Source organism: Coffea eugenioides, chromosome 7 (genome assembly GCF_003713205.1).
Source record: "Coffea eugenioides isolate CCC68of chromosome 7, Ceug_1.0, whole genome shotgun sequence".
Taxonomy (NCBI): domain Eukaryota; kingdom Viridiplantae; phylum Streptophyta; class Magnoliopsida; order Gentianales; family Rubiaceae; genus Coffea; species Coffea eugenioides.
The window spans coordinates 267,326-293,363 of record NC_040041.1 but is presented as its reverse complement, the minus strand read 5'-3'; the positions used below and the strand labels follow the sequence as shown (position 1 = coordinate 293,363).

Below are 26,038 nucleotides of genomic sequence, written 5' to 3'. Positions count from 1 at the left end.
AATTTTACTGTCCACTAACTTCTATTGCACAAGATTTTTTTTCTTTTGTTTTCAATTAAATTTTTACTTTAGCACTCTTACAAAAAAAAAAAAAAAAAAAGGAAAAAAAATGTTGCAACCTAATAGTAGTATAAAGCGTTGCCGCGAGAAATTTAATTCTTCTTTCAACCAATAGATTAGTTTCCCAAATGTTGTTGTTGATGAGAAATAGGAATACTGTTAATATAATTAATTATTAGAGTTTCAATTTGAGATAACTTATACCATCAGCCCATGGGATTATTTGATCCTATCAATGTGGGATTAATTGAGATGTCTCATGTTGTGCATAAAAGGCAATCAAACATGGAATAACACAGAATTCAAGTATGGTTTATGGTGCATGGTTCATTTTTTGGTTTGCACTTCAGTAGCATGCACAAAATTCTGGCATCAAAATGATTAAGTACCATTTACAAGTGACGATTTGGTAATTGATCAGTTGGAGTTGACAAGGACAATGGTCGCTCAAGTACAAGTTTTTGCCTAAGCTGTAAACCATGATGATGCTTTTCAGAGGCAAACACAGAGATAAGCTTTATACAGGAGTTTCAACATCAAGTTCAAGCAACACGATTGCTAAACACATTCAATTCTACTCTATAGTTGCTCGACAAAAAGAAAGGAACTACCCTAAAGCTGTAGTTGGTCTTATAAATCTTCTGTCATAACCTACTATTCATGCTTTACAATTCTGCAAAAACTTGCCTTGTGAAGATGAAAAAGGGCAATTGGGAGAGAATCACACATCAAGATCTTCATTGGAAGCACATCTGCCAAGATTCCACCCTTGGGGAGTTCCTTATCAGATGTTTCAATTCTTCATGGGATCTTCAAACTGGAATCTGCTTTAAGTACGCAGCAATTGGCATGCCCAGGAAACCAAAAAGTATGCTGAAAAACCACTGCACTATCGAGAGGGGTGTTGTGTTTGCAAAGGTTCCTAGGTATTCAATGATAATAATCTGGAAGAAGACAGTTGCAGTGATGACTGCTACAAAAACTTGGTTGTCCAGTATGCCTTCGAGTACATCAATTTTGTCCATCTCTCGTGAGTTCACCTCATTAAAAACCTGCAAATACAAACAGTAGTACATGCAAGTTTGGATCACTCGAAACAATGAGGGAATACTGAGATTGCAACCATCCATCCATGGTTTTAAAGAGTTACCTGACAGAATACGAATGTGTTGAAAATAAGGGTGTTAAGGACCAAATCAGCATCAGGACCACGAATGAAAAAGATTGTTTTTCCAAATGCTTGAAGAAACCATATTAATAGAAACTGATACAAGGATTGTCCTAAGATGTTCCTCCACATGACATTTGTAATAAAATTTCCCGTCCTTCCAACTGGGGGTCTTTTCATTAGTTCTTCGTTAGGAGGCTCAGTGGCCAGAGCAAGTGCACCCAAAGTATCCATGATCATGTTGACCCACAAAAGTTGAACAGCGGTAAGGGGAGCACTTCCTGAAATAAAAAATGATATTTACAGTTTCTTTTTTTTTTATTAAAAAAATGAATAATGCTCTGATTTTGTCTCAGCATCTTATAGAGACAAAATTGAGGGAGAGGAACAAATGACAAATGCTAACATATTAATATTATTGACAACTGAAATACTACGTACGATTCTTACCAGTCAAACAAGCCGAAGAAAAGTTGACAATCAACGCTACTACATTGACAGTCAGCTGGAACTGCACAAACTTTTGAATATTTATGTAAACAGACCGACCCCATTTGGCCACGGTTACAATCGTGGAGAAATTGTCGTCGAGAATTATAACGTCAGCACTCTCTTTGGCAACCTGAAAATATGTACGAATTTTTCCAAATTACGCTCTACTTTTTTAACGCCCAAATCTGTATCCTATCCTATAAGATAAGTTTAAAAAGTGGAATGGCTCCTTTATATGACGAACCTCTGTTCCGGCGATGCCCATTGCAAGTCCAATATCTGCTTCATGAAGTGCAGGAGCATCATTTGTTCCATCACCAGTTACTGCAACAACTTCATTGAATGTGGTTCGCAAGTGCTTCACCAATGTATGCTTGTCTAGCGGCGAAGATCGAGCCATCACCTTAAAAATTTTTAAAAAAAAATCGCAGAAATGAGTTGTGGTTTATTAACTACGAAGGCAGTAAGTAGGTAGTTGCTCGTGTATCCTATAAGCATCTATCTAGCACACCTGAATTTTGGGAATCAATTCAAGTAATTCCTCCTGGGTCTTTTCCCTAAAAACTGGACCTTCTATGGCAATTCCATCATCAGTAAGGATTCCACATTCCCTAGCTATAGCTTTTGCGGTATTGATGTTATCTCCTGTAACCATCCGAACAGTCACTCCAGCTGAACGACAGAGGGCCACAGACTCCCTCACTCCTGGGCGAACAGGATCCTTGATGCCTACAATCCCAATACATGTATAACCAGAAACTGGAATAGCATCTTCAGCAGAGAATCCATTTTCAAGTTCCATATAGGCAAGACACAGGGTACGAAGAGCTTCACTAGCAAACTGATCAATGGTAGCCTTCAGGTGTTTGACTGATTCCTCATCGAGAGGCACAACATCTCCATCTGAGTTAATCACCTTGTCACAGGCTGCCAAAACTATTTCTGACGCTCCTTTGCAATGAGCTCTTAGACCTCCTCCTTCTGGAAGCTCCAGTATAACACCCATTCTCTTCTTTGTAGAATTAAAAGGCTCGACTTTTACAAGTTTAGATGCTTGTCTTTCAGCCTGGAAATCTCCACCAAGTGATAATCCAAACTCTAGGATTGCTGTCTCAGTTGGCGTTCCCAATATCTCGCGTTTTCCATTTTTGCTAAACACTACTTCTCCTCCAGTGTTATTAAAAATTGATTGCAGGAGAACTTTAACGACAGAAGTCGGGAGTTCGGAGGACAATGAAGAACCACCATCAGCTGGCTTGCCGACCTCTCTGACATTCATACAAATGCACGATTTCACCACAGTCATGTGGTTGGTTGTGAGCGTCCCGGTTTTGTCACTACAAATTGTTGTGGCAGAGCCCATTGTCTCGCATGCAGCTAAATGACGAACAAGTGCCTTATCATTCATCATCTTTTTCATTGCAAATGCCAGGCTCAAAGTCACAGCAAGAGGAAGTCCTTCAGGAACTGCAACAACAACAATGGTGACTGCAACAGCAAAGTATTCTAAAATCTCCAGTGCATCATCTCCAGACCAGCTCCAGTGTGTTCCATGTTCCAGTTTGCGTCCAAACATCTTCTGCACTAACACGGCAAAAGTCACCACTGCAAAGAAAAGGCCTATCTTTCCAATGATTGTTGCGACTCCATTCAATTTAACCTGCAGTGGGGTTTCATCATCTCCCCCTTCACTAAGAGTAGCCATCAGTTTGCCCCATTGAGTCCTCATTCCAACAGTAGTAACCAGCATCTTGCAAGATCCATCCTGCACCTTGGTCCCAGAGAGCAGGAAAGGGTTTTCAGCACTGACCATTACTGGCTCACTTTCACCTGTCAAACTTGACTCATCAATTAACACAGAAAATCCTGATAGAAAAAGTCCATCTGCTGGAACCTGATCTCCTATGGCAAGATGTACGATATCTCCTGGAAGTAGATCGTATATCGACATCTTTTGCCTGTAACCATTCCTAGTCACTTGAATGGAAATCTTTTTCTTTTCTTTGTCTAAGTCCCTGAACTGTAAAGATTGACGATAATCACTGGTTGCAGTGACAAACACCACTAACAATATGCTGGCAACAATTCCAAGTCCATCATGAGCCCCCTTTGGCCATCCTTCAGTTGCAACACCAACTATCAAAGACACCAATGCGCACACTCCAAGGATCATGAGAGTCATATCCTGAAGGGCTTCCCACACAAATACCCAAAAGCTCCGGGCAACACTCTCAGTAAATTTATTTATTCCATATACCTCCTCTCTACGGTTCAGGGCTGCAGCATCAGTTGGAATGCCGTTTGTGGTTGAAGTGGCCAGCTTGTCCGCGATACCAGAAACTCCACCATGAAATTTCAACTTTTTCAGGTCATGACCTTCCACAATGGACCCTAACTCATCCCCACAAATCTGGAATCCAGCTTCTTGAACTTCCTTAGGCACGGTGTAGTCACTGGGTGCAACACCTGCAATAATCCACCGAAAAGAATGAATCTCCACAATGTATTCAAAATTTTAGCCTCCAGATGCATAAGAAAGTAGTAACAATAATCTCACCTTGTATAAACTGAAATGCAGCCTTTGATACTAATACTGCAATTCTCAGCTTCTCCTATAACAAAAAAGGCAGATAAAAGGTAAGAAAACTCTTTTAAGTACAGTTGCAATCTTGTTAAAGGCACATAACCGGGCTGGGTTTTTGGGGTCATGTAAGGCAGTCAATACAAGTATTTATTCAACTGGTGGCAAATGCTACAAGTATTTAAACATGGTATCATTAAATCACTTTTTTAATAAAAAAAATTTCAAGTATGAAAAGCATGAAGTCCATGCGTCAAGCCCTTGCAAATTCAGCAATGATCATAAAAAAGCAGAGGTCTTGGCTCAAAGTCACCAGAATTATTTCTGTGCATTTCCTGATTTTCTACTAATTTCCCTTCAATATACTCAAAAAGATCAAGGGATCACGAAAAAATATCCTGGGGATCAAGAAAAAAAATTTCTTGATTCCATGTCTTGTAAAAATTCCAGCAGAAAAGAAAGAAAATAGGAAATGGAGGGGACCTGATTGGTACGGCGCATAGCAGCCGCTTCGTAACGCTTGGAAAGATTGGCAGTAAATCGAAACCGCCGCTTGGGATTTTTCACAACCCCACAGAGATCCCTCCATCGTTGCAAAACCTCCTCGGACGAATTCTTAGGCTTCACCTCAAAATTCTCATTCAAGTAGCTCTCCATTACTGTCAATCTTGCAATGATTTTGTTTCGTACACATGCACAATATCAAAATAAACGTTGTTTTCAACCAAGCACTGCGGTGCGGTGTTTATAAAGCAAAAACAAAGGAGGAACTACAAGGAAAAGTCTGGGATCGTACGCGGGCTGTGATTAAAAAAGGAGAAGGACAATTTCAAGTAGAAAGCAAAGAAGCATCCTCTGTTATATGCTTTGAGGATGACGCCAACATGGCGAAGTTTCTGAGCAATTTTCTCTTGGAAAGGGCGGAACGGAACTGAAATGGGACTAAGGGGATAATCAGAAAAGAACGAGACGAGAAATGAAGTAGGTAGAAAGGAGGCAGCAAATGAAGATCCGATTTCCTTGGGTATTAGTACATTACTTGGTGGCGCTGCACTGCACCATAGCCACAAAGCTTGTTGCTTGATGCTACTACTGCTATTACTTCAGTTACAACGGTCAATATGGATTTTGAGGTGTGATTTGAACGAAACATGCGGGATTCATCGCATTTTATTAGACTAGTTTATTGCATAAGCGTTTGCTTTTTTGTCTATCACGAGTTAAAATGTAGGCCCTTTGTTTTTTTTCTTTTTCCTTTTCATATGGATTTTTGAAACAGGTATTCAGAGGGAACTCGGCATCTGACTTAGTAAATTGTACATAATCTACTCAGTAAATATACACACAGTTATATATTTATTATATCTTCCTGCATCTGAATGCTTTTTAAATTAATACTAATATTTTTTAAAACCAACTCTAAGTACTCATTAATTAAATCCTTTATTTCGGTAAGAGTCAAAACCAAAGCTGACGTTAGAAGGAAAGTAACTCCCTTTATTGATTAGGCCGTGGCAGCCTATCGTTGCTTTACAGGTGATGGATTCTTTGGTGGAGGGAGGGTGGGGTCGTCAGTCGTTACGCGGACTGAAACCGTGTAGCAGTAGTTTTTACGCGGTAAGCTTTCTTTGTCTATGTGCTAGCCTTTTTATTAAAGGTGTACAAGCGACTAGAAAACTAGATGCTCATCGGGCCACAAGTCGAGAGTTCGAATTCTATATATATAGTGAATAAATTTTTTAACTAGATGCACGTCTTCGAGTGTCTCCTCCTCTTTCGGAAGCTTGGTTACAATTGGCTGCGAGAATCTGTGAACCTGCACAGACATATTTATTAGTATTTGATCTCTTCCACAAGGGATTCTGTATAAAGAAAAAATCTTGGAATAAAACTTTTTCGTTGTTTGGTGTCCTATTGCTGTGACTCTGGTTCAGAGGACTGATGGGCTTTTGCGCGTACAATAATTGAAGGTGAGGGAACCGGATGCTAAGGATTTCTTTTTTTGTTTTTTCAATTAAATAAGCAATGCTGAAACACAATAATGGTTGGTGTAAAACGCAGGCTGGGCCAGCCACTAGTATTCTGATTTCGTCCAGAGTTGCCTAACTCTGCCAACCGCAACTACCTAATCAACTTGGACCGATTTACAAACTCCAAGAACGTGACCCATGACTAATTAACAGGACAAATGTACTTTTATTATGTCTTCCTCTTTTTCTTTTTCTTTTGTTTCCCTGACTATCAATGGAAGCAATTTATCGAGCAAAAAGCAGGGGCAAATACATCCCATCCAGATAGATCATAATAAGCCTGTGCATAAATATTATTGTCTAGCATGACTTGCGATCAGATGAACAAAGTTCTGTCTTCTCAGGACCCAATTTGTTTTCCAACTTTTAGACTGATGTGCCTCTAAAGAAGAAGATGTTTGAGTTTAATTATCTTACCGTCGTGTAAAGCGAGATGAGTTGAGTTGGTTATTTCTTCTCCTCTAATCATTAATTTATTGACAGCTCAGGGGAACGGGTCAACACTTGGCATAAATTCCCCTTTCCGTAAATGATCATTCCTTTATCCTGTTTTAGCTAGATAGCTTCCTTGTATTTGCATTCTCTCTTTCGTACGTCCCCATCAAGCAAATCAATTGCTGTATGGTATGAGACTGCTGATTAGGACTTTGAAGTTTGTCTTATTTTGACTGAAGTTTAAGCTAGGAAAATGAGCGTACATATGTTGCATGAAGTCTTGACTACTACAAATATTCTTGCTCCCATTGATTGGACCCAGAATTCATAAACCTCGATAGGTTGGGTATATGTATTTGATCTTCCTCTTCGGGACTTTTTAAAGGTACTTATGGAACATCAATATGCATTAAATTAAATTAAATTTTTTTTTAAAAAAAAAAGAACAAAGTACTTGTTATAACAGATGCAACAAAACAAGAGAACAAACAAGAACACTATAACGATTTTGGGGGAATCAGCTTTTATTAGGGTTTTGAAACGAATCATAATACATTACAGAATGAATAGATGGTGTATATATATATAACCAAACAACCAAACGGGCTTAGGTCCAAAACCAAGACCCAAAATAAAAAAAACAGACACGATAACTAATATATGCCGTAAGTTTCGGAGCGTTGCCCGCTGGACCCCGACTAGCTGACCGGGTAGCGAGACCCCCAAATAACTCAGTAAAGCGCAATCTAGTCGAATCGCCATAGATCGAAGATCTGAGTCAAGGCATCCCAATAGTACTGTTTAGCAATAATAGCATAGTACTTGGAATTCGAGAATAACTTGATTTTGTCAGCTGACGATGGAAAAATGACCTAAGCTTTTATATAGACAGCCATATGGATTTATACCTCGTACTTGATGAACTCGAAAGAGACCTCTCATTTAAGGAACACGAAGTTTTGGGGGACCTCTACGCCATTGGATGGTCCTTTCCAATTGTTTTTCAGTTAGGTCAACGTTCAAATTTGTTAGGACTTAGGAATTAGGATATGTTGGGTACATGTATTTGAACTAGGAATGGCAACGGACGGGAGTCCTCCCCCCCCACTGCCCGCTAGTCCCCTCACCGGGACATTCACCCCTCCCATTGCTATTGTGTTAAATATAATTAGAAATTTAATATAGATGTATTAATAAATTTAGCTTAACTAATTAATAGGTTTTATTAGTATACATGTATAATTGATAATATTAATTATATTATATATACTAATATATATTATATAGTATTTATAATTAATAATAGCATTATTATAACTTTATAATTAATTACATTAAATGTTATATATAATTACATTTCTTATTATTATTATTATTATTATTTTAACTGGTGGCACCCCGACTCCATCTTTAACCGAAGGGGAAATGCCCCATGTTTCGTCCCACCTCCCACACTATGAAATCCAGAGCATCTGTTTCCACTGTCATCCTTAATTTTATTTTAATATACTAATATTTATTTGAGATATTTGTGCTATCCAAACACTCACATATTTGTGCTATCCAAACACTTACCTGTGAGTGTTTGGATAGCACAAATATCTCAAATAATATTTCGTTTATATCATAAACACATTTTTCAATCCATTTTTTTATATTTTCAATTATCTTTTTATCTCACATACATCACATCACAAAAAGTGTTACAGTAATTATTTCAAATAATACTCTATTCAAACAAACCTGAAAAGGTATGTTTGGAACACCAATTTGCAGTAAAAAGAACAAAGTACCATTAAGCAATAATAGCATGGTAATTGAATACGAGAATAATTTCAACTTTGTCAGGTGATAAAATGAGCCAACAATAACTTCAATAACTTCGGCAAAACAAAAAAACAAAAAAAAAACTATTAAATGTAAAAACTCATGGGCTTCTCTCTAGAAAAAATTAATGGGCCCAACCCGATTCCCAGCATTATTTAAATCACAAAGAATAAAAACCACCCGATTCAGATCGACGACCCAGATCCATGGTTGCTATATTCCCCGTTTGCCACCGATTTTGGTGGTGGCCACGAAATACAGTACCCCTCATTTTTTCCCTCTCATCACAGTCCCAGTAGTTGTCGATTCTCCTGATTCTCTCTCTCGAACTTCACTCCCTCCCTCTCCAGGAAAAGATGAGCAAAGGACCAGGTCTTTTCTCCGATATCGGCAAGAAGGCCAAAGGTAAATTCTCTATTTCCATATCGTCTCTCTCTTTGTTTTCCCCGGAATTTTTATTCGAAATTTCGTTGTAATTCCTCTCATTTTCATCATATTTTTTATGTTATTGTACTCGTTTGATTCGTAGATCTGTTGACCAAGGACTATATCTCCGATCAGAAATTGTCTGTTTCCACCTACAGCTACAGCGGAGTGGTACGACCTTCTTTCATCTCCGTCTGAATTGGACTTCCAATTTTGATCATAAGGACTAGTAACTCCGCTACTGCGGTAGTATCTTTTTCTGATTGAACGAAAATAGCTAGGGTTTTGACTGATTAGTACTCTGTAGATTTTAACGGAATTTGAGATTGAATACACTTGGTTCAACTTATTGTTCTGTAATTATTCTGCGACTAAAATTAAGAGATTTATCATCTAAACTACATTTACTATGCCGTAGTATTAATTTTGTTCATATACTTAGCTGTTTTGATGAGGTCTGTTAATGGCTGCATTATGGTGCATTATTGTTATGTTATTAGGATAGATTGTTTTGTCGACAAAATGAGGGGCCGTAGATTAGCTATTTTGGCTCTTTTCTCTTTTATTGGATTTGTTTAGCCCCAGTTCTCGACGATTCATGGAATTATTCATGGATAAGGTGCATGCATGTGCTGGAGCTCTAGTGCATCATTTCATGGTCGGTCTCGCAAGAGCTTTCATGAGCAAAAATGTTTTTTTGATAATCTAGTCATGATTATATCCTAGAACTTGAATACAACTGGTACCTCTTCGAAATGTAGCATCCCAAGTATGGCAAAGATCTAATCTCTTGTACATCTTTAACTATTGAATGCTAATGTTAGTATTCATATTCAACAACCTATCATGATGTTTTACATGGACGTTTTCTCATTCTAATCAGTGGCTGGATATATTCTCATTCAAATCCGTGGCATTAATGGAGACCCTATTGAAAGTGGTGGAAAATCCATCTCGAGTAAACTTGTGGATTCTAAGCAATCTGGCTAGAGTGCCTTTCAAACCTGACTTCATGTCAGTCTTCCCTTGGATGCATAAAGCATAAGTAGTTACTTTTCTGATTTATAAAATATGTTGATATATGTTCCTTCTCATCAAGTGATGTGATTAAGCCACCCAAAGAGGGGTAATGACTGTAGGGATATCTCAGAGCTTTGCTTCCTTTTTTTGGGCTGGTGATGTATTTCCTAAGTTTAGGAAGTTCTTTCTCAGGAGGTGTCTTGCAGGAAAAGATTGAAGAGAATGGGTAACAGAAGATTTTTTCTGGGGTCAAATTTTACATCTCCTTGGATTTGTACAATTGATGTTTGTGAATGTGTACCTCTCATAATGGCTTATTTTGGAGTTATATCACTATGGTTTTTTCCTGTTAATTAATCTTCCTTTTCCCCATTGTTAATTGGACTTTGTACACTTGCTGGTTCTTCATTCTGTGTTCATTCTTTTTCAATGTTGAACGTCTTCTAGTTAGTTTTTGTTCTGTTTTTCTTGCTATCCTTGTAATCACATTGCAACTGTTTCCATTGCTTTCCTCTTATATTTTGGTTGTTAAGTCCCATGTGAAGTGATTTTAACTCAATTTATCTACCCTCTGGTGTAGGCCCTGACGTCAACTGCAGTGAAAAAAGGAGGGCTTTCAACCGGCGATGTAGCAGCTCAGTACAAGTATAAGAATACTTTGTTTGATGTCAAAGTTGATACGGAATCGAATGTCAGTTACTTTTCCTTGTCATCTCAGAAAATGTGCTTTGCACTCCAGATGGTGTCTTTTCTTATCCTATTTTTCCTCTTCCTTTTTGTCATAGGTCTCAACCACTCTTACTGTCACAGACATTGTCCCATCGACAAAGACCATTGCTTCTCTGAAATATCCTGATTACAGCTCTGGCAAGGTACAAATGTCCTAGATTTTGATCACGTGTTCACTTCTTTTCACTTGTGGCAGCTACCATTTATAAAATTTAAATAATTTTTTTCAGGTCGAGATCCACTACTTTCACCAACATGCAACCTTAACTACTGCAGTTGGTCTGAAGCAATCCCCAGCAGTAGATCTCTCGGTCACCCTTGGTACGCCAACCTTTGCCTTGGGTGCTGAGGCAGGTTATGAGACTGCTTCTGGTACGTTAACCAAGTATACTGCTGGAATCAGTGTGACAAAACCAGAGTCTTCTGCTTCAATAATTTTGTGAGTCCATAACCAGTATTGAGATTTGACAGCTTTTTTAACTGCCGCAACACCACAAACCAAAATGAACCCTTATATGATGGTTGGATTTGTCACCCGAACTAATTTTTTCCTCAGGGGAGACAAAGGGGACACGATAAAGGCATCATATGTACACCATCTAGACCAATTGAAGAGGAGCGCTGCTGTTGCAGAGATTACGAGAAGGTTCTCCACTAATGAGAACACATTTACTGTTGGAGGATCTTATGCTGTTGATGCCCTTACAATCGTGAAGATGAGGCTTAACAATCATGGGAGTCTAGGCACCCTCTTGCAGCATGAAGTCATACCAAAATCAGTCCTCACCATCTCTAGTGAATTTGACACCAAGGCCCTGGACAAAACTCCTAGGTTTGGAGTGGCCCTAGCTCTCAAGCCTTAATAGCATTTCCGGATGCCAGCTGCAATTCTACGTTAGAACATCTCATTTTCTTATCTTCAGGTAGCGCTTGAATCTAGCGCCAAATAATCAGTTCCACATATATTTCCTTCCTAGTTTTTATATACCATTGGTGGTTTTGCACTGATACCTGGGGTATTTTTGTGTTCTTTTCCTAGGTTTTTGATTTGTTACTCTCAATTTTTCGTGTGACCCTGGGCATTTTGAGATCTGAACAATCTTATTGGTTTTGTGGAGGAGCCCTATGGGAGTGATGCATTTTATTTGTGCTTTAGTTTAGTTATTCCATTGCCTATAATTCTTTTGGAGGTCTCTTGCAATTTGTGGTGTATTTTTCAAGATTTTAGAAATTGCTGCAGCTTGTGGCCCTCTTACCAGATGCTGCAGGTTATGTTTATTGTTGCTGCTGAAAGAATAAGCAATTTGGCCACGTTTTTGGCAAAGTCATCAGTCTGTCAACTAGAGCGAAACAACTGTAAATATGCTTAAAAAACAGCTTTTGGTTCATTGAAATGCTAGTAACATAGTATTAATTTGGTATTATTCAAAATTCCTCTCTAGAATAGGGGTATATAGTAACGGATTTTGCTTCTTTCGTCGCTAATCAATTATGCCAATTGACCTATCAGACAATTGAGTAATCGGTACCATGAATCTTTAGGCCCCCGACTTGAATTATTCACAGTGCAGAGGCATTTTGGGAACCGTACCAACATTTTGTGAGCTCTTTCGTACCCATTTTTCCCCCTTAACCAGTTTCATTGTGGTTTAGAGATGATCCAATTTTTCCCGTTAACATTTTGGGAACCGTACCAACATTTTGTGAGCTTTTTCGTACCCATTTTTTCCCCCTTAACCAGTTTCATTGTAGTTTAGAGATGACCCAATTTTTCCCCTTACCAGTTTCATTGATGGCTAGATGCCTAGAAATGGTGTTTTATGCCACAAGGATATATTTAACCATCAATCCCATGCGGTCAATCGTCAGATGAGGCAAGGAAATGCTATGGTTTGAATTCTACAATCACCATAAGATAAACTAGTTAGTGGGTATGTGTTTTCGTAAAAACCCATACAGTTAGTATTTGTTTGCAGTTCAGGAATGGCTTTCAGAAATTTTTTTTTTCGTTCTTCTATTTTTTCCTTTTTTCGTCTTTTTTCCCTCCTTCACCAACAGGTCCATCAACCCATAAACTAACATTAACCATCACTTCTGCCACCACTTTCGGCTGTTCCACCATCAGCTGTTCAAGTCCACCGCCATACATGATTCAAACCGAATTTCTAGTAGATTCGCGTTTATCATTTCAATGGTATAGAAGGTCGAACAAAGCCAGGAGATCTCCACAGCGATGAACGTTGAAATACCACAAGAAACAAAACAGTTTCCTCCGTCTTCATGCCCGAAACAATTATCAAAAGCCGAATTTGATCAACACAAAGTACATAAATTTAGAATCCTTAATTTTCCACAAAGCCAGATCAAATCTATCAATTCATTTTGATACTGAACCTTGCCAGAAGCATAAAAATCGCAAATCATTCACCATCAACAGATTTTTCTGCACGTAGTTCGCTTGTTGCCTCTGCCTCCATTGGCACAAACAGCCGCCATTGGAGGGAGTACTTGGGAGCCAATACATGCAAAGCCATTGAAAAAAAAAAAAGATGAAAGAGCGAGGGAAGGGGGAGAGAGGGAGGGAGGAAAGTGAAAAGTTTAATATCCTGAGCGGAGGAGATGGTCGACAGTCGAGGAGGGAAAAGGAGAGAAGTTGAGGGGCGGGGAGTGACTTATCATACAAGATTCTATGATAGTTTTTTTTTCCTAATCTCTTTTGCAATTAAATAAGAATAAGTGGGTAAATCCATGAAATTGACCTATCACGCCCATTGGCCGAAGACAAACTAGACATATGGGTTTGATTGAACTTGAAACCCATTGATGTACCTAAAGCCCACCTACCAAAAATCCTTTTTAAGTACTATTTGTTTGTATTTATTTACAAGACTAATGGTTCGAATAATTTCCATGTTTCCATGTAGCGCAGTAGCTGTAAGCGAGAATTTCCAGGGACCCCCCAACGAAGATACAAAAGCCACACTTAGAGAGTAACAATTACTACACTTGCAGGCATAGGAACGCAATATTCATCATGCCGATCAGAATTACAAAGCATCAAACCTACATTATGCTCCAGTTCGCACACAAATGCCGCATTTTAAGTTAAAAAAATTAATCACTTGTGCATGAGAATGTTATACTTGTCACCCTTGTCTGAACCTTAAAAATCAAATCAGCATCACACTCAAGTTTTTGCACACCGTTTCCAGGAACAAACTTGCAAAAGCAAGTCACCATGTCCTCAAATTTAAAAGTAAATTCGTTTAGCATTAAACAGCTAGAAGATTCACTACATAATTACGCATCTGGTAAGTCGGCATCAGATTCTTTTGCCTTCTATTGCTTGCATCAATTAGCAGCACATACTAGACTATAATGTAAATGAATACAGCTGGATGTAATACAATTAAACGAGCAACTCGACGAAGCCAAGCAACCTAAACAAGCGAAATTTTCAAATATCAAAGTTTTCTTGAAATATTCTAAATCGAGAGGCACCCCCATCCTATAATTCTTAACTAGTCTACGTTACCAAGACAATGCTGCCTCAACTTTTTACAAACAATAAGGATTCTCGAAGGCCACTCCTTACATGAATATAAGCATCACAAGGGAAATAGCAATTCAAACCTAACCATATTTGCTTTTACAACAATCCCAACTTCCAACTAAGGAAAAAAGTCAAACATCCAACTCAACAGGACAGCTAATAATTTCGTATCAAAGACAAAGCTTATAGCAAACCAAACTTCAAAATCATAGCAACTTTTTCCATCTCTATTTTCCTAGCTACACATTCTGCAAATTTCTCACATTTTATTCTATTACAAATAAGATAAAGTGAAATTTTTATTGTAACCATTTCATCTCGGATATAACTCCATACATAACCCGGAATAAACCATAACCATGGCCAAACACGCACCAACCAGCACAAATCAACAGCTAGAAAGCTAATTTAAAACGACAAATCCAAACTAGCAAACATTCAAATGAACTAAAATTAAAGGATCCAACTATCAGCATTTGATTAAAGCAAAAATGATATAATAAGCCCAGCAACAAAATTCCATGCCTTAAAATCCCTAATCACCAAAAGAGTACGCACTTATCATAACATCTCTTCCTCTTACTCTCCCAATATCTAAAACGTAACAGCAAAACAAAATGTACCAAAACGACAACATATGATCAAATTTAATCAACACTCTGCATAATATCCTCAGCAGTGAACTTAGTACCCTTATCCTTATCAGCGGCAGCCCGACCCTTAGCCTTACGATCAAGGAGAGACTTGCGGTCCTTGTCGAGGCGGAGCTTGGTGATGACGACGTTGGATGGATGGATGCCGACGTTAACGGTGGAGCCGTTCACTTTCTCACGAGTGATGCGTTCGATGTGGATCACCCATTTCTTGCGGTAGACTTGGACGACTTTACCTTCGCGGCCTCTGTAGGTTCCACGCACCACCTGAACCTCGTCGTCTTTGCGAACCGGCATGGACCGGACGTTGTACTTGGTCCTCAGGTCAGTTGACAGCGCTGCGCTCATCAACACCCGGCGCACGCTGGATGGAGCAGTGAAATGGGCCTTACGGCTCTTGCGGCGGGAGGAGGAGACTCTAGGGTTGTACTTCATTTTCTACTTCTTCGCCGCCGACGAATGATTTCGCTTCCCTAATCTGCTCCGAGATGCTGTGTTGAGTGCGGCAACTAGAGGATGCTTAGCTAGGGTTTTTGGAATATATAGTGGATCTAAAGAGGAAATTGGCAATTTGGTCCCTCACGTTTTCGAGAAAAAAAAAAACTTTTTTCATCCCTGATGTTTAAAATCAATCAAAATAGTCCTCGGATATAAAAGTTTTGTCCATTTGGTCCCAAAACTCATTTTTGCTCAATTTTTCAATCAAAAAATGCATGGCCACCTTATCTGTTCCTAATTACTGAGGCAAAATAGAAATAAAATTTTTTTTCTTGGAAAAAAAAGACAAATGATCACACCTCCCCCCTCTCGAATTTTCAGACACTAAAAGCCTATTTCTAATTTTAAGTGACAAACCCTTATTTTCAATTACAAAATTTCAGCAAATGCACATTCACAAAAATGTAATGAAGAAAAAGGCATAGGGATCAAACTGAAAAAAAGTAAAACAATCGAGAAGCACCAATGAATTGCCACATACGATAAAATTTTGTCTAAATAGTGTAATATCATGATTTATTGCATATATTATGTAATATATAAGGCTATATGTGTTATTCATGAATTTGCAAAAAGTTTTGTTGTTGGGAGTTGGGGTTTGGTGTTTGAAAATTTATAAGTAGGATTTGGTGGTTGAAAATTAAGGGACATAGGAAATCTTGTTTTTGTGAAAGGAAATGAATTTTGTTTTATTTTGTCTTTGAAATATGGGTACGTGAGGTAGACACGAGTTTTTGGTTGAAAAACTTAGCAAAAATGAACTTTGGATCAAATGTGTGATTATATCTGAGGGATTATTTTTGTTAATTTTAAATGAGAGGGACTCAAAATATTTATGAAAATCTGAGGGGCCAATTTAATAGATTTTCCTAAATGTAGGGGCCACTATAGGTGTCATTTGTGAGGTATAGTAAGACTTGGATCCTTAGGGTTTGGTCGCGTTTGGGCTGGGCATTGGAAAGAGTTAATGGGCCTAAAGCAAACTCGTGCTTGTATGGAGGCCTAAAGTAGCTCGAAGTCCGTGTAGGTGATCCAATTAATAACAGATTGAATATGGGCATGGCGACTTGCCGAAAGTGACCATAGCTCTGCCCGATTAACATTAGAAATGGCGACGGATCGGCAGTGGATGGGGAACGTTGCCCAAACATTTCTCCCGCAACCGCCCCGATTACCCATTCCCCCCGCCCCAGCTCACACGTCCTGCAAGTGTACAAAAAAATAAATGTATAATTAATAATTTAGTATAAATGTATTATTATAATTAATTAATAATTTGTATTAGTATAAATATATGATTATTAGTATAATTAATAATATTAATTATATTACATATACATAATCTAATACTTATAACAAATAATTTATATTAGGTGGGTGATGGTGCGGGGTTATAGTTGCCTGTCCTCCTGCCCCGTTTTTTAGCAAGGGAGAAGATGACCCCCACCTCATCCCTAGGTATGTCAATAGATCGAGTATTACCCAAATCCAATCAAGATCTAATATATTTGGATAAGGTTTGGATTTAATTTATTAAATCCAGATCCTATCCAGACGCATATCTTATAAGAGAGTCGTGAATTTGGGTAGGGCCTGGTTTCCTAAAATTCATATCCAAATCTAAACACATATCAGATTTTATTCAGATCCATACATATTTAATTAAATAATATATATATTAGAAATTTTATAAAATAATATAATGATTATTGGAACGAATACAGTAAGATTTTTATGGCATTGGAATTTGGATTTAGTGTTCGTGGTTGGGTGATTGATGAAATTCGTGCCAAATTACTTCTAGATATGGTTGAAATATTAGTGACTACTGATGATTAGATTGAATCAAAGAAAAAATGAGTAAGTGCTTATAAATCTTCTTATTCTATTATTTATTTGTCATCGGTCCTTAATCAAATGATTTTTATCTCATTTACTATTTTAGTACTGGATTGCGAGACATCTACCAACATTGATGTTTAAATAAGAAAAAGAGGTACAAAATTACATTTTTTTAATAAGACTAAATATTTATATATGTTATGGTTGTTTTCTTTGTTAAAAACTAATCATAGTTGTCATTGTAATTGGTACAAACTTTTTCAAGAAAAGGAGAAAGGCTAAAGGCAAACAAATGAAATATTGATATGAATGCAGTTGAATATTTAAAAGGGTTAAAAATAAAAAGTCCCATGTGGTATACCTAATACGCAGAAAAGCCTCCCGTGGTTTCAAAACATATAAAACAACACCTTATGTTTTGAACTAAATTGTAAACTAACCGAATTCGTTAAATTTAACGAAAATGACGGTTTCGGGCATTAAACTTACCTGATTCCGTTAAGTTTACCATTAAATTTAAAGGATTCTATTAAGTTTTCCGTTAAATTTACTGGATTCTGTTAAGTTTAATGAATTCTGTTAGTTTACAATTTAGTTCGAAACATGAGGTGTCGTTTTGTATATTTTGAAACTACGGAGAGTTTTTCTGTGTATTAGGTATACTATTGAAGTTTTTTTTGTTTTTAACCCTATTTAAAAATAAATAGAAGTAGTCAATAATAATTCGTTTTTTGAGTTCAAAATATTGCAGTCAATTTGTTGAATGTTAATTTTATTATTTGAAAACAAAAATTGGATGGTATTTTCTATTATTTATGAACTCTATATATTTTTAATACATTTTTACTTTGATATTTTCAGAAAATACCCATAGATGCCCATTGGATACCCACATCCATAAGGATCTGGATATCAACTTACTTTTTTAGACCCAAAAGGGTCTGAATCTGGATCTGGATCTAACTAAATTAAATGAATCTGAATCTAGATCAAAGGGATCCAATCCAAACCCTACCCATTGAGATACCTACTCATCTCATACCCCATTAATCCACCGTGGGGTGGGGTCGGTGCCGCCCCGATTACCACCCTTAATTAACATGCAATAGTGTGCTTGATTAGTAGATTATTTGGAATGATACTAAAAGTCTTTTTTTTAATAGAATAAAATAGTTATTAGAAAGATAGAAAAAAGTAATTAAAAATACGTAATTATAATGCAATTAAACAATTTTTTACAGGTTAGGGGCTGTGAACTTTTGGATATCATGCACCATTTCAAGCCAACGTTTGAACATAGATTCTCCATTTACACAAGGAAAGATATTGAATTTTTTGATTTCATTACACCAACGTTTGGTAGAAAATATACGTGATGCCCATTTCTACTAGAATTTCATGCAAACTCACCAATGAGTTTACCGAGATTTATTCCAACAACTAGGAAAGTAAAAGGGCAATATCACAAATCTATTTTTTTCCTTTTTAATTTGTCGAAAGGGTTCGAGATATAAACGTTTTCTCTTAGGAAGTAAATTAAAAATTAAAATTTATGCTGAATGATTTTTTTTTTTTTGTTAATTTTTGTTAATGACTAATACGTGTTTCATTTCTATAAACAGAAATCGTTTGCTTCTTCACTTTATCGTTGCGGACAGACAATGCAGCTAGTGCGATTAATTGCAATGACTGAAAACTCAATAATGGTTTCACGCTCACCATAACTAATCATACTCGTCGCTCTTTATACCAGATGCATTGGACTGATACCCGCCCTCTCCTTCCTGTAACTCATGAAAAGAAAACGTTTGATCCCATAAACTAGATCGATATTTATTCCAAATCTTAAAAGCGAAGAGAATTCTTAGCATCACTATCAATAAAAATTAAAGCCCCACCAAAAGAATGAAGCAGGCATTTATGAATCCTCACATGCATGCCATTAATGCGCCAAGAGAATTCCTCACCTTCCCATTTACCCTAAAGAGTGCACAACACTAAGTGCAGCTATAGAAATCTTCAACAATCCCGTCCAGCAGCAAAATATTTTTGTCCAAACTTCAGAACTCCATGGAAGCTCTGAGCTTGAGGGTCTGGAAAGATTTAGGGGTTGTTGACACTATCTTCGAGGAAGAAGGTGAAGACCCCGCAACCACTCCTTCTGTCTCCCCATTGCTCTCGCCATCTCCCACTACACCTCTCCACTCTCTAGTAGAGGCGTGGTACACAACACACTTCAGAATTTCGTATTTCTTTCGTTGAGAGTAAAGTATATCCAAGTTAATTATGCAATATCTTCTCCGTCTATTTATTTATTCATTCATTTTTTTGTTTTGCCCCTTAATTACCAGGTCACTGGCTTCTGGAGATGAAATAGATGTGGTGGTACATGTTGAGGATTCATGTTTCTACCTGCATAAGGTACGGTGATGTGAAGTTTTGGCCCTTTTTTTTTTTTTTTTTTAAGTGTTTAATTAATTTCTGGCTATGATGACATTGAAGAATTAATGAATGATTAGTAACAGGAATCCGACTAATCAGACTAACTACAAAATCGATGCTGGTCTCGCAAATCAGTCATTTGTCAATAGAAAACAGAAGAAAAAAACAATTAAGAGCACAGTTTGTGGAGTACAGTTAAGATTATACGCTGATAGCTACTAGTGTTAATCCTGTTATTAGCTTTTCTGGAGGTCTGAATGCATATCATTTGAGTGGATTTGTGATCAGACAGCTAACAAAGAGTAAGAAATTGAGAAATCGAAAATTTTAATTGATACTGTCTCGCCATCACAATCACATGACCTGGAATAGAAGAAAAAATTCTCTCCCTATGACTACAAAATCGATGCTTTCAATATGAATGGTAAAAAGTCAAATTTGTGTAGAACGTTGTATCTAACAGTGACAATAATGGCTTGGATCCCCAACTACTCGTATCCTCTATTGACTATGTCAATGATCCTCATGACAATGTGCAGTTTTCTTGTGACAATAAATCATTGTAAGATTTTAACAGACTAATGGCTTGCTAGTTTTTTTTTTTTTTCTTCTTCTTCTTCTTGTGTTCAGAAGGGGATGTCTTTGGGCTAATTGCATCCCTAGGCTGACTCTAATGTTCTTTCTCCCGCATTCCCCTAATTAATTGGCTCTCAAGCTTCCATTTTCCAATTGACAATACTCACTTCTCTGATTCAAGAAACTGTTATTTGTAGTAATCCTTTTTTATCTGAAATCGAGTGTGCGTAGTACTATGACTATCCACAGCAGAGAGTGAGGTAGTTCTCGCAATTAATGAAAAAGCAGAGAGGCTGGGCGCATTTACTCTTTGCCTTCCCTTTTTTCACTCTTTCGTATCCATCGTAGGCTCCATTAAGATCGCGGAGCGGGTATATGAAACGGCTGCTCAAGGAGGATTCCTCCGAATTAAGCCTCTCTCCGCCGTTAAACATAACGGCCGAGACGTTCTCTCTAGTAACCGAATTCTGCTACGGGGCCCACATTGTCATTACTCCCTTTAACGTCGCACCCCTTCGAATCGCAGCTGAGTTGCTAGAGATGACGGAGGCCAACGGAATTCCAGATGATAGCTTGCGCCAGAAGACGGAAACTTACCTCCGGCGTGCAGTCGCCGTTAACCAGGAGTACGCCACTGTTGTACTGCGTTCCGCTGTGTCTATATTCCCGGAGGCCGAGACGACGGCGTGTCTCGTTAGTAGATGCATTGAAGCATTGATGTCGATGCATGACGGTGACGACGCCGGAGACATGACTTGCCTGAACGACGTTCTCAAGTTAGGGCCTGATGATTTTCAACTAGTAGTGGAGTCATTGAATCAGCGGTTGACCACTCATGACCTCCTTTACAGGGTACTTGACCTTTATCTCAAGGTAAAATCATTGCCGTCAACTGTCAAAAGTGATACTCTATTTTCGTAACCAAAATTTTACTCCTACAAACATAGCTTTGAATGTTTTAAAAAAAAAAAAAAAAAAAAACATAGCTTTGAATGGTTTTCCTTGTTTTCTATTGATAGTAGTATATATGGTTATAAGATCTAAACAGCTGTGACGGGAATCTTGTGATCGTTTGTTGTTAAAAAAGGGGATAATGTGCTTCTCCAGCTGCCACAGTCTGTAATTATAACTTGATAACTAATGCATTATTGGATTCGCGTTGATTTACTGGCTGATTCTCAGCTCGAGCTTTTCTAGCTGTTTAAGGTTATGACTTGAAAAAATTAGCACCGACATCTCGAGTTGGTGACAGAAAAGTAAGACAACAACAACTTTCACGCAAGGCAATTAATTAAGAAAGCTGTTCTGAATGCTAATTGGTCCTCATTTTTTTCCCCCTTGGACATTTCGGAATTAAGAAAGCTCAGAATGATATATGGATGAGGGCTATAAACGTTTTTACCCTATCGGTACAAACTAATATGATCAATAAAATAATGTTCTACCTCGGTCATCATGGCAGACGTAAGATTCAGTCTTTTGCTCTTTACCTGCGTTTTCTTGTTCAATTCTTTTAGTTATCTAAATGTTAATTTGCATAAATGGCACCATGTGAGATCAAGAAGAGGTTGATTTGTTTCTTGAATGAACATCAATGAACGTACAGAACTGAAATTATTCCCGGTACATCTGAGTATATATGTAACGTGTCTTCTTTTTTTTTTTTTTTGTTGAAGAAGCTTCATTATTTCATTTGCGCGTATTGAAAGATCAAAGTAAACTACTCCAAGCAAAATATCTGCAACCATTGGCACTGTATTTTTCTTTTAATTTCCTTATTAAATCCTGCTTCTAAGTTCCGGCTACTTTTTTTTCTTCTTTTTTTTTTCCTCAATGTCTTTATTGCAGGGACACGTTGGGAAGATAACAGAAGAACAGAAAACCCGAATGTGCAACCACATAGACTGCTCCATCCTGTCCTCTCAAGTTCTAATGCATGCAGTGCAAAATCCTAGAATGCCACTTAGATTTGTAGTTCAGGCCATGTTTGTTGAGCAGCTCAACACCCGTCGCTCCATCTTCTCTGCAGCTGATCACCGTAGTCGTAAGAATTCCAATGAAGCATCTGCCACACTTGGTGCAATTCTCCAACGTGATGCAGCACTCCGACAAGTGGCACAGCTCAAAGCGGCCATGAGCACCACAAACTCGCGCATTCAGGATTTGGAAAAGGAGCTAAATGGGATGAGGAAGCGTTTCCAAGAATCACAAAACAGTCAAAATTCACTGGACTCTGGTAGATCACAAAGTTTTCGTTTTAGCTCGGAGAATAAAATCGAAAGAGGGCAAGTAGGATCGGTTTCTTCAGCAAGCTTTCGTATCATGACAAGTAAAGATCATAGAGGTGCAGGGTCTTCTTCATTTGATCAAGAATCGTCCGACAGGAGTCAGTCAGCTGAAAAGAAACTAGGGAGGAGATTAATGGATGGATTGAAGAGTGCGCTTCGAGTATCGAGTTTAGTCTCAAAGAAGAAGTTTGAAAGCAGCGGTGCTGGCAAATTTGGAGGAGATGGGGAGAACGTTACTGAAAAATGTGAAATTGGGAAAGGGGATGTCATAGTCATAAAGAAGGATCTTCCCTATCATCGTTAGTTTAGTTTGTTACCCAAAGTCAAGTGTGACAAATTTTGCTATTTAATTAGCTAGACCCCTATTTTTCTAAATTTAGCTAGGGGAAGAAGAAATTTTTATATGACTAGTGATATTTATTTGCATATGTGATGTTTCCCGAACACATCCATGTACAGATGTCTCGGAAAATTTCGAATTGATCATGAACCTTTTAGTCATTTGGGCGCACCCAAGAAAATGTAGACATGGTATCAATTAGCTGGTGAACTGATCAGTAATTAGGGGGGCCGTTCTTATGACTTTTGTTTGCTCGAGGGGAAAGCGATTTGTAGTCTAAACAATTATCTGCGGCCTAAACCTGTTAGATTGGTCATGCACAACAATTTTCACGAGCTGTACATTCAAAAAAAAAAAATTTAATCAAACCATGTACATGTATAACATAATGCCTCTCTTCTCTATTTGAAATGTCAGGTTAATATAACTGGCCGCCATAGTTCATACCAGAAACTGGAAGAGCTGGCTAGACACTGGTGAAGGGAAAGATGATTTAGAATAAGTAACCCGCACATAAAGGAACGGATTCCTTTACTCGAGCAGTATAAACGCGTGATCAAAAATCTGTAACGATTTGATACATGTGAAGTGAAAAATTAATTGAAAAATATGTTTTCGAAAAAAGTAAAAAAAATTTTTAGTGAAAAATCCCTTTCCAAACAAGGAACACAAGTCTACGAAGGCTTCGGCTCTCTTTGTCCATTCTTTTACGGGCTAAACAAATAGGTGGGATGCATTAATGCCTTAATAATTTAGGCCAGCGGAGTATCATGTTGTAGCAGGGAGTAGGTGACTGATGGTAATGCATGCACAAGTGGCTAGCTTCACTACAAGTGGCTAGCTTATTTGCTGCGTTTCGCTAATCTCGTAGCAGCATTTTTTTTTTTATCACTAATCTCGTATTTAAAACCGTATTAGTCAGGACAAAATAAACGTGGATATGCACTGATTAGGAGTCACATTTGATGTGTTTGGAATTGGACTAACGCACCAGGAACTTAAATGGTCTGAGTCTTGCGCTTCGATGAGTTGCAGAGAATGTTATAACCGGAAAAAGATTGGGATTTTTGGGAGCAATAATGATGCCAGCTCTCGGTCTTGCGCTTTGACGAGTTACGAGGAATGGTATATATAACCAGGAAAAGGATTGGGATTCTGGGGAGCAATAATGCCATCTTATCAATAGCACAGGCCAGTTGTTGTACAGAGAAAAATAATACCTGCGAGTATTGTGGAGTTGGTTATGTGCTGGTTCTACCAAACACAATAATTCGTTCAAAAGAAAGACCCAAAAAAAAAAAAAAAAAACCAAACATAACCGAGTACTCCAATAAATAAATGCAAGTGAGAGACGCCATGCGTAAGCTCGTACACGAATCAAGAAGAAATCTCTGGCCACAATTCCTACCTACTACTACTCATGAACTAGGATGGACCTGGGGACGGGAAGGGGCCATTGGAAAACTCTGGGGAAGATTGGCTCTTCCATTACTCGTACACGAATCAAGAAGAAGCCTCCTCCTTACAGTTACAGACCTATGTTCGCACATAAAGCTATCAGTAAGAATTTCACTTCAAAGATAAATAAACACAAATACGTGCAACACTGGAGAGGTGCAGATTCTTATTATTATTATTTTTTTTTGGATAATGGGAGAAGTGCAGATTTTATGATGGGTAGCTCTGATGTGGAAATGTGATTTTTATATACACCGGGTACATACATAACTAGTGTGAATACCCGTGCTACGCACGGTGAATAAAAAAAGATTAAAAAATTGTACTAACACAATTAAAATGTAATATTTATCTAACAATAGTTTGAAATATGATAGAATGTGTATATCATTCAAGAACTGTCTTTTTTCGAAAGATCGATCCTGAAAAAATAATAGAAATTTATATTAGAAAATGAATGATATACAAATAAAAATGAATATAATTGATTGTTGTTAAAATGAAATTTTTTATTTATTTCTTTTTTTTAACCTTTTGTTATTAGAAAAATAATGATCATAAAGGGTATACTATAACAAAGTATATGTTATTTATGAACACAAGTTATTTAATACTGGTGAGAATGGCACACCTTATATGTGTGCAAATTTAAAAGAATTTTATAAAAATATATTTACTTTTTTAGTAGTTGTTGGTTTTGGTTTTAGAAATGTGGAGTAGGGAACGTGGGAGAAATGTAGGGAATATGTGAGCATGATTATATGATTTGTAGGAGCGATTATAGGATTAGTTAAGAGATAAGCATTGTTTAATTATAAAAATATAAAATTTTATTAAAATAACATCCAAACTTTTGATAATTTTGGAAGCGTCTTGTCCAAAACCCCCTCTGCAATCTAGATATAGATATAGATACAGATGGTCCTAAGTTACTGCATTAATTATTTGTGGGCGTATAACGAAGTGCTATGCATTATCCAAACTCCAAAAAGCCCGCCGCCATCCCGGCATCCCGTATGAGCTTGCCACCCTATTGGTTGCTCAAAACTCAAAGCATTGAAATACTACTATGATACTAGTAGTTGTATGATTGTTAAAAGCAGGTTAGCACAAGGCATGATTGTCAAGTTGTTTTTTTTTTTCTTAAAAAAAGGCAAAAAATCAATAAAAAGATTCTCAAATCTCAATGTTTGTTTGGATAGGAGTTTATTTGGATGATTTTTATTTGGATGATTTATTTGAGATAATTACTGTAATATTTTTTGTGATGTAATGTATGTCAGAGAAAAAGGTGATTAGAAAGATAAAAATATAATTGAAATTTATGATACAAATTATTTTATTTCAAATCTTCTCAATCCAAACACACCCATATCTCACTAGAAACTCCATATATTTTTTAAAAAATTTGGATAGGTAAAAACCACGTTTATTGCTGAAATAAAAAAAAAGATATTATGATAATTTCCTACTGAAATTAAAAAGAAAAAGATGCAAATGCTTAAGGGAAATTTGCCAAATTGGTCCCTAACATTTGCCAAAAATACTTTTTTAGTCCATAACATATAAAATCAGCCAAAATGATCCTTAACATTTAAATTATGAGCCAATTTGGTCCTA

At 37.3% G+C, this 26,038-nt stretch overlaps 4 protein-coding genes across 6 annotated transcripts; 2 read left to right on the top strand and 2 right to left on the bottom strand.

Annotated features, from left to right (window-relative positions):
- Nucleotides 1-438: 438 nt before the first annotated feature.
- On the bottom strand, nucleotides 439-5,400 carry LOC113777717 (calcium-transporting ATPase 2, plasma membrane-type). The gene is made up of 7 exons (XM_027322898.1): nucleotides 4,785-5,400; nucleotides 4,278-4,332; nucleotides 2,232-4,186; nucleotides 1,965-2,123; nucleotides 1,679-1,850; nucleotides 1,211-1,509; nucleotides 439-1,112 (listed from the first exon to the last, which is right to left on the bottom strand). The coding sequence occupies exons 1-7, from the start codon at nucleotides 4,956-4,958 to the stop codon at nucleotides 873-875; spliced, it is 3,054 nt and encodes a 1,017-aa protein (XP_027178699.1). The 5' UTR covers nucleotides 4,959-5,400; the 3' UTR covers nucleotides 439-872.
- A 3,402-nt stretch (nucleotides 5,401-8,802) lies between these two features.
- Nucleotides 8,803-12,096, top strand: LOC113777941 (mitochondrial outer membrane protein porin 2). 2 transcript variants are annotated; one of them, XR_003469228.1, is made up of 7 exons: nucleotides 8,803-8,998; nucleotides 9,123-9,190; nucleotides 10,620-10,730; nucleotides 10,825-10,911; nucleotides 10,999-11,207; nucleotides 11,325-11,691; nucleotides 11,808-12,096. XR_003469228.1 is itself a non-coding variant. In XM_027323178.1 (6 exons), exons 1-6 carry the CDS (start codon nucleotides 8,950-8,952, stop codon nucleotides 11,629-11,631), a joined length of 831 nt encoding a protein of 276 aa, XP_027178979.1. In that variant the 5' UTR covers nucleotides 8,804-8,949; the 3' UTR covers nucleotides 11,632-12,092. The 2 variants fall into 2 exon arrangements, 1 of the variants encoding a protein (XP_027178979.1); XM_027323178.1 differs by having other exon boundaries at nucleotides 8,804-8,998; nucleotides 11,325-12,092.
- A 2,653-nt stretch (nucleotides 12,097-14,749) lies between these two features.
- On the bottom strand, nucleotides 14,750-15,494 carry LOC113777606 (60S ribosomal protein L26-1). Its single transcript, XM_027322755.1, has one exon. It carries the CDS (start codon nucleotides 15,407-15,409, stop codon nucleotides 14,969-14,971), a length of 441 nt encoding a protein of 146 aa, XP_027178556.1. The 5' UTR covers nucleotides 15,410-15,494; the 3' UTR covers nucleotides 14,750-14,968.
- Nucleotides 15,495-19,332: 3,838 nt separating this feature from the next.
- On the top strand, nucleotides 19,333-23,121 carry LOC113778115 (BTB/POZ domain-containing protein At3g49900-like). 2 transcript variants are annotated; one of them, XM_027323393.1, is made up of 4 exons: nucleotides 19,333-19,536; nucleotides 19,666-19,735; nucleotides 20,681-21,205; nucleotides 22,181-23,121. In XM_027323393.1, the coding sequence occupies exons 1-4, from the start codon at nucleotides 19,385-19,387 to the stop codon at nucleotides 22,922-22,924; spliced, it is 1,491 nt and encodes a 496-aa protein (XP_027179194.1). In that variant the 5' UTR covers nucleotides 19,333-19,384; the 3' UTR covers nucleotides 22,925-23,121. The 2 variants fall into 2 exon arrangements, with proteins under 2 accessions (XP_027179194.1, XP_027179195.1); XM_027323394.1 differs by having other exon boundaries at nucleotides 19,363-19,451.
- Nucleotides 23,122-26,038: the final 2,917 nt, after the last annotated feature.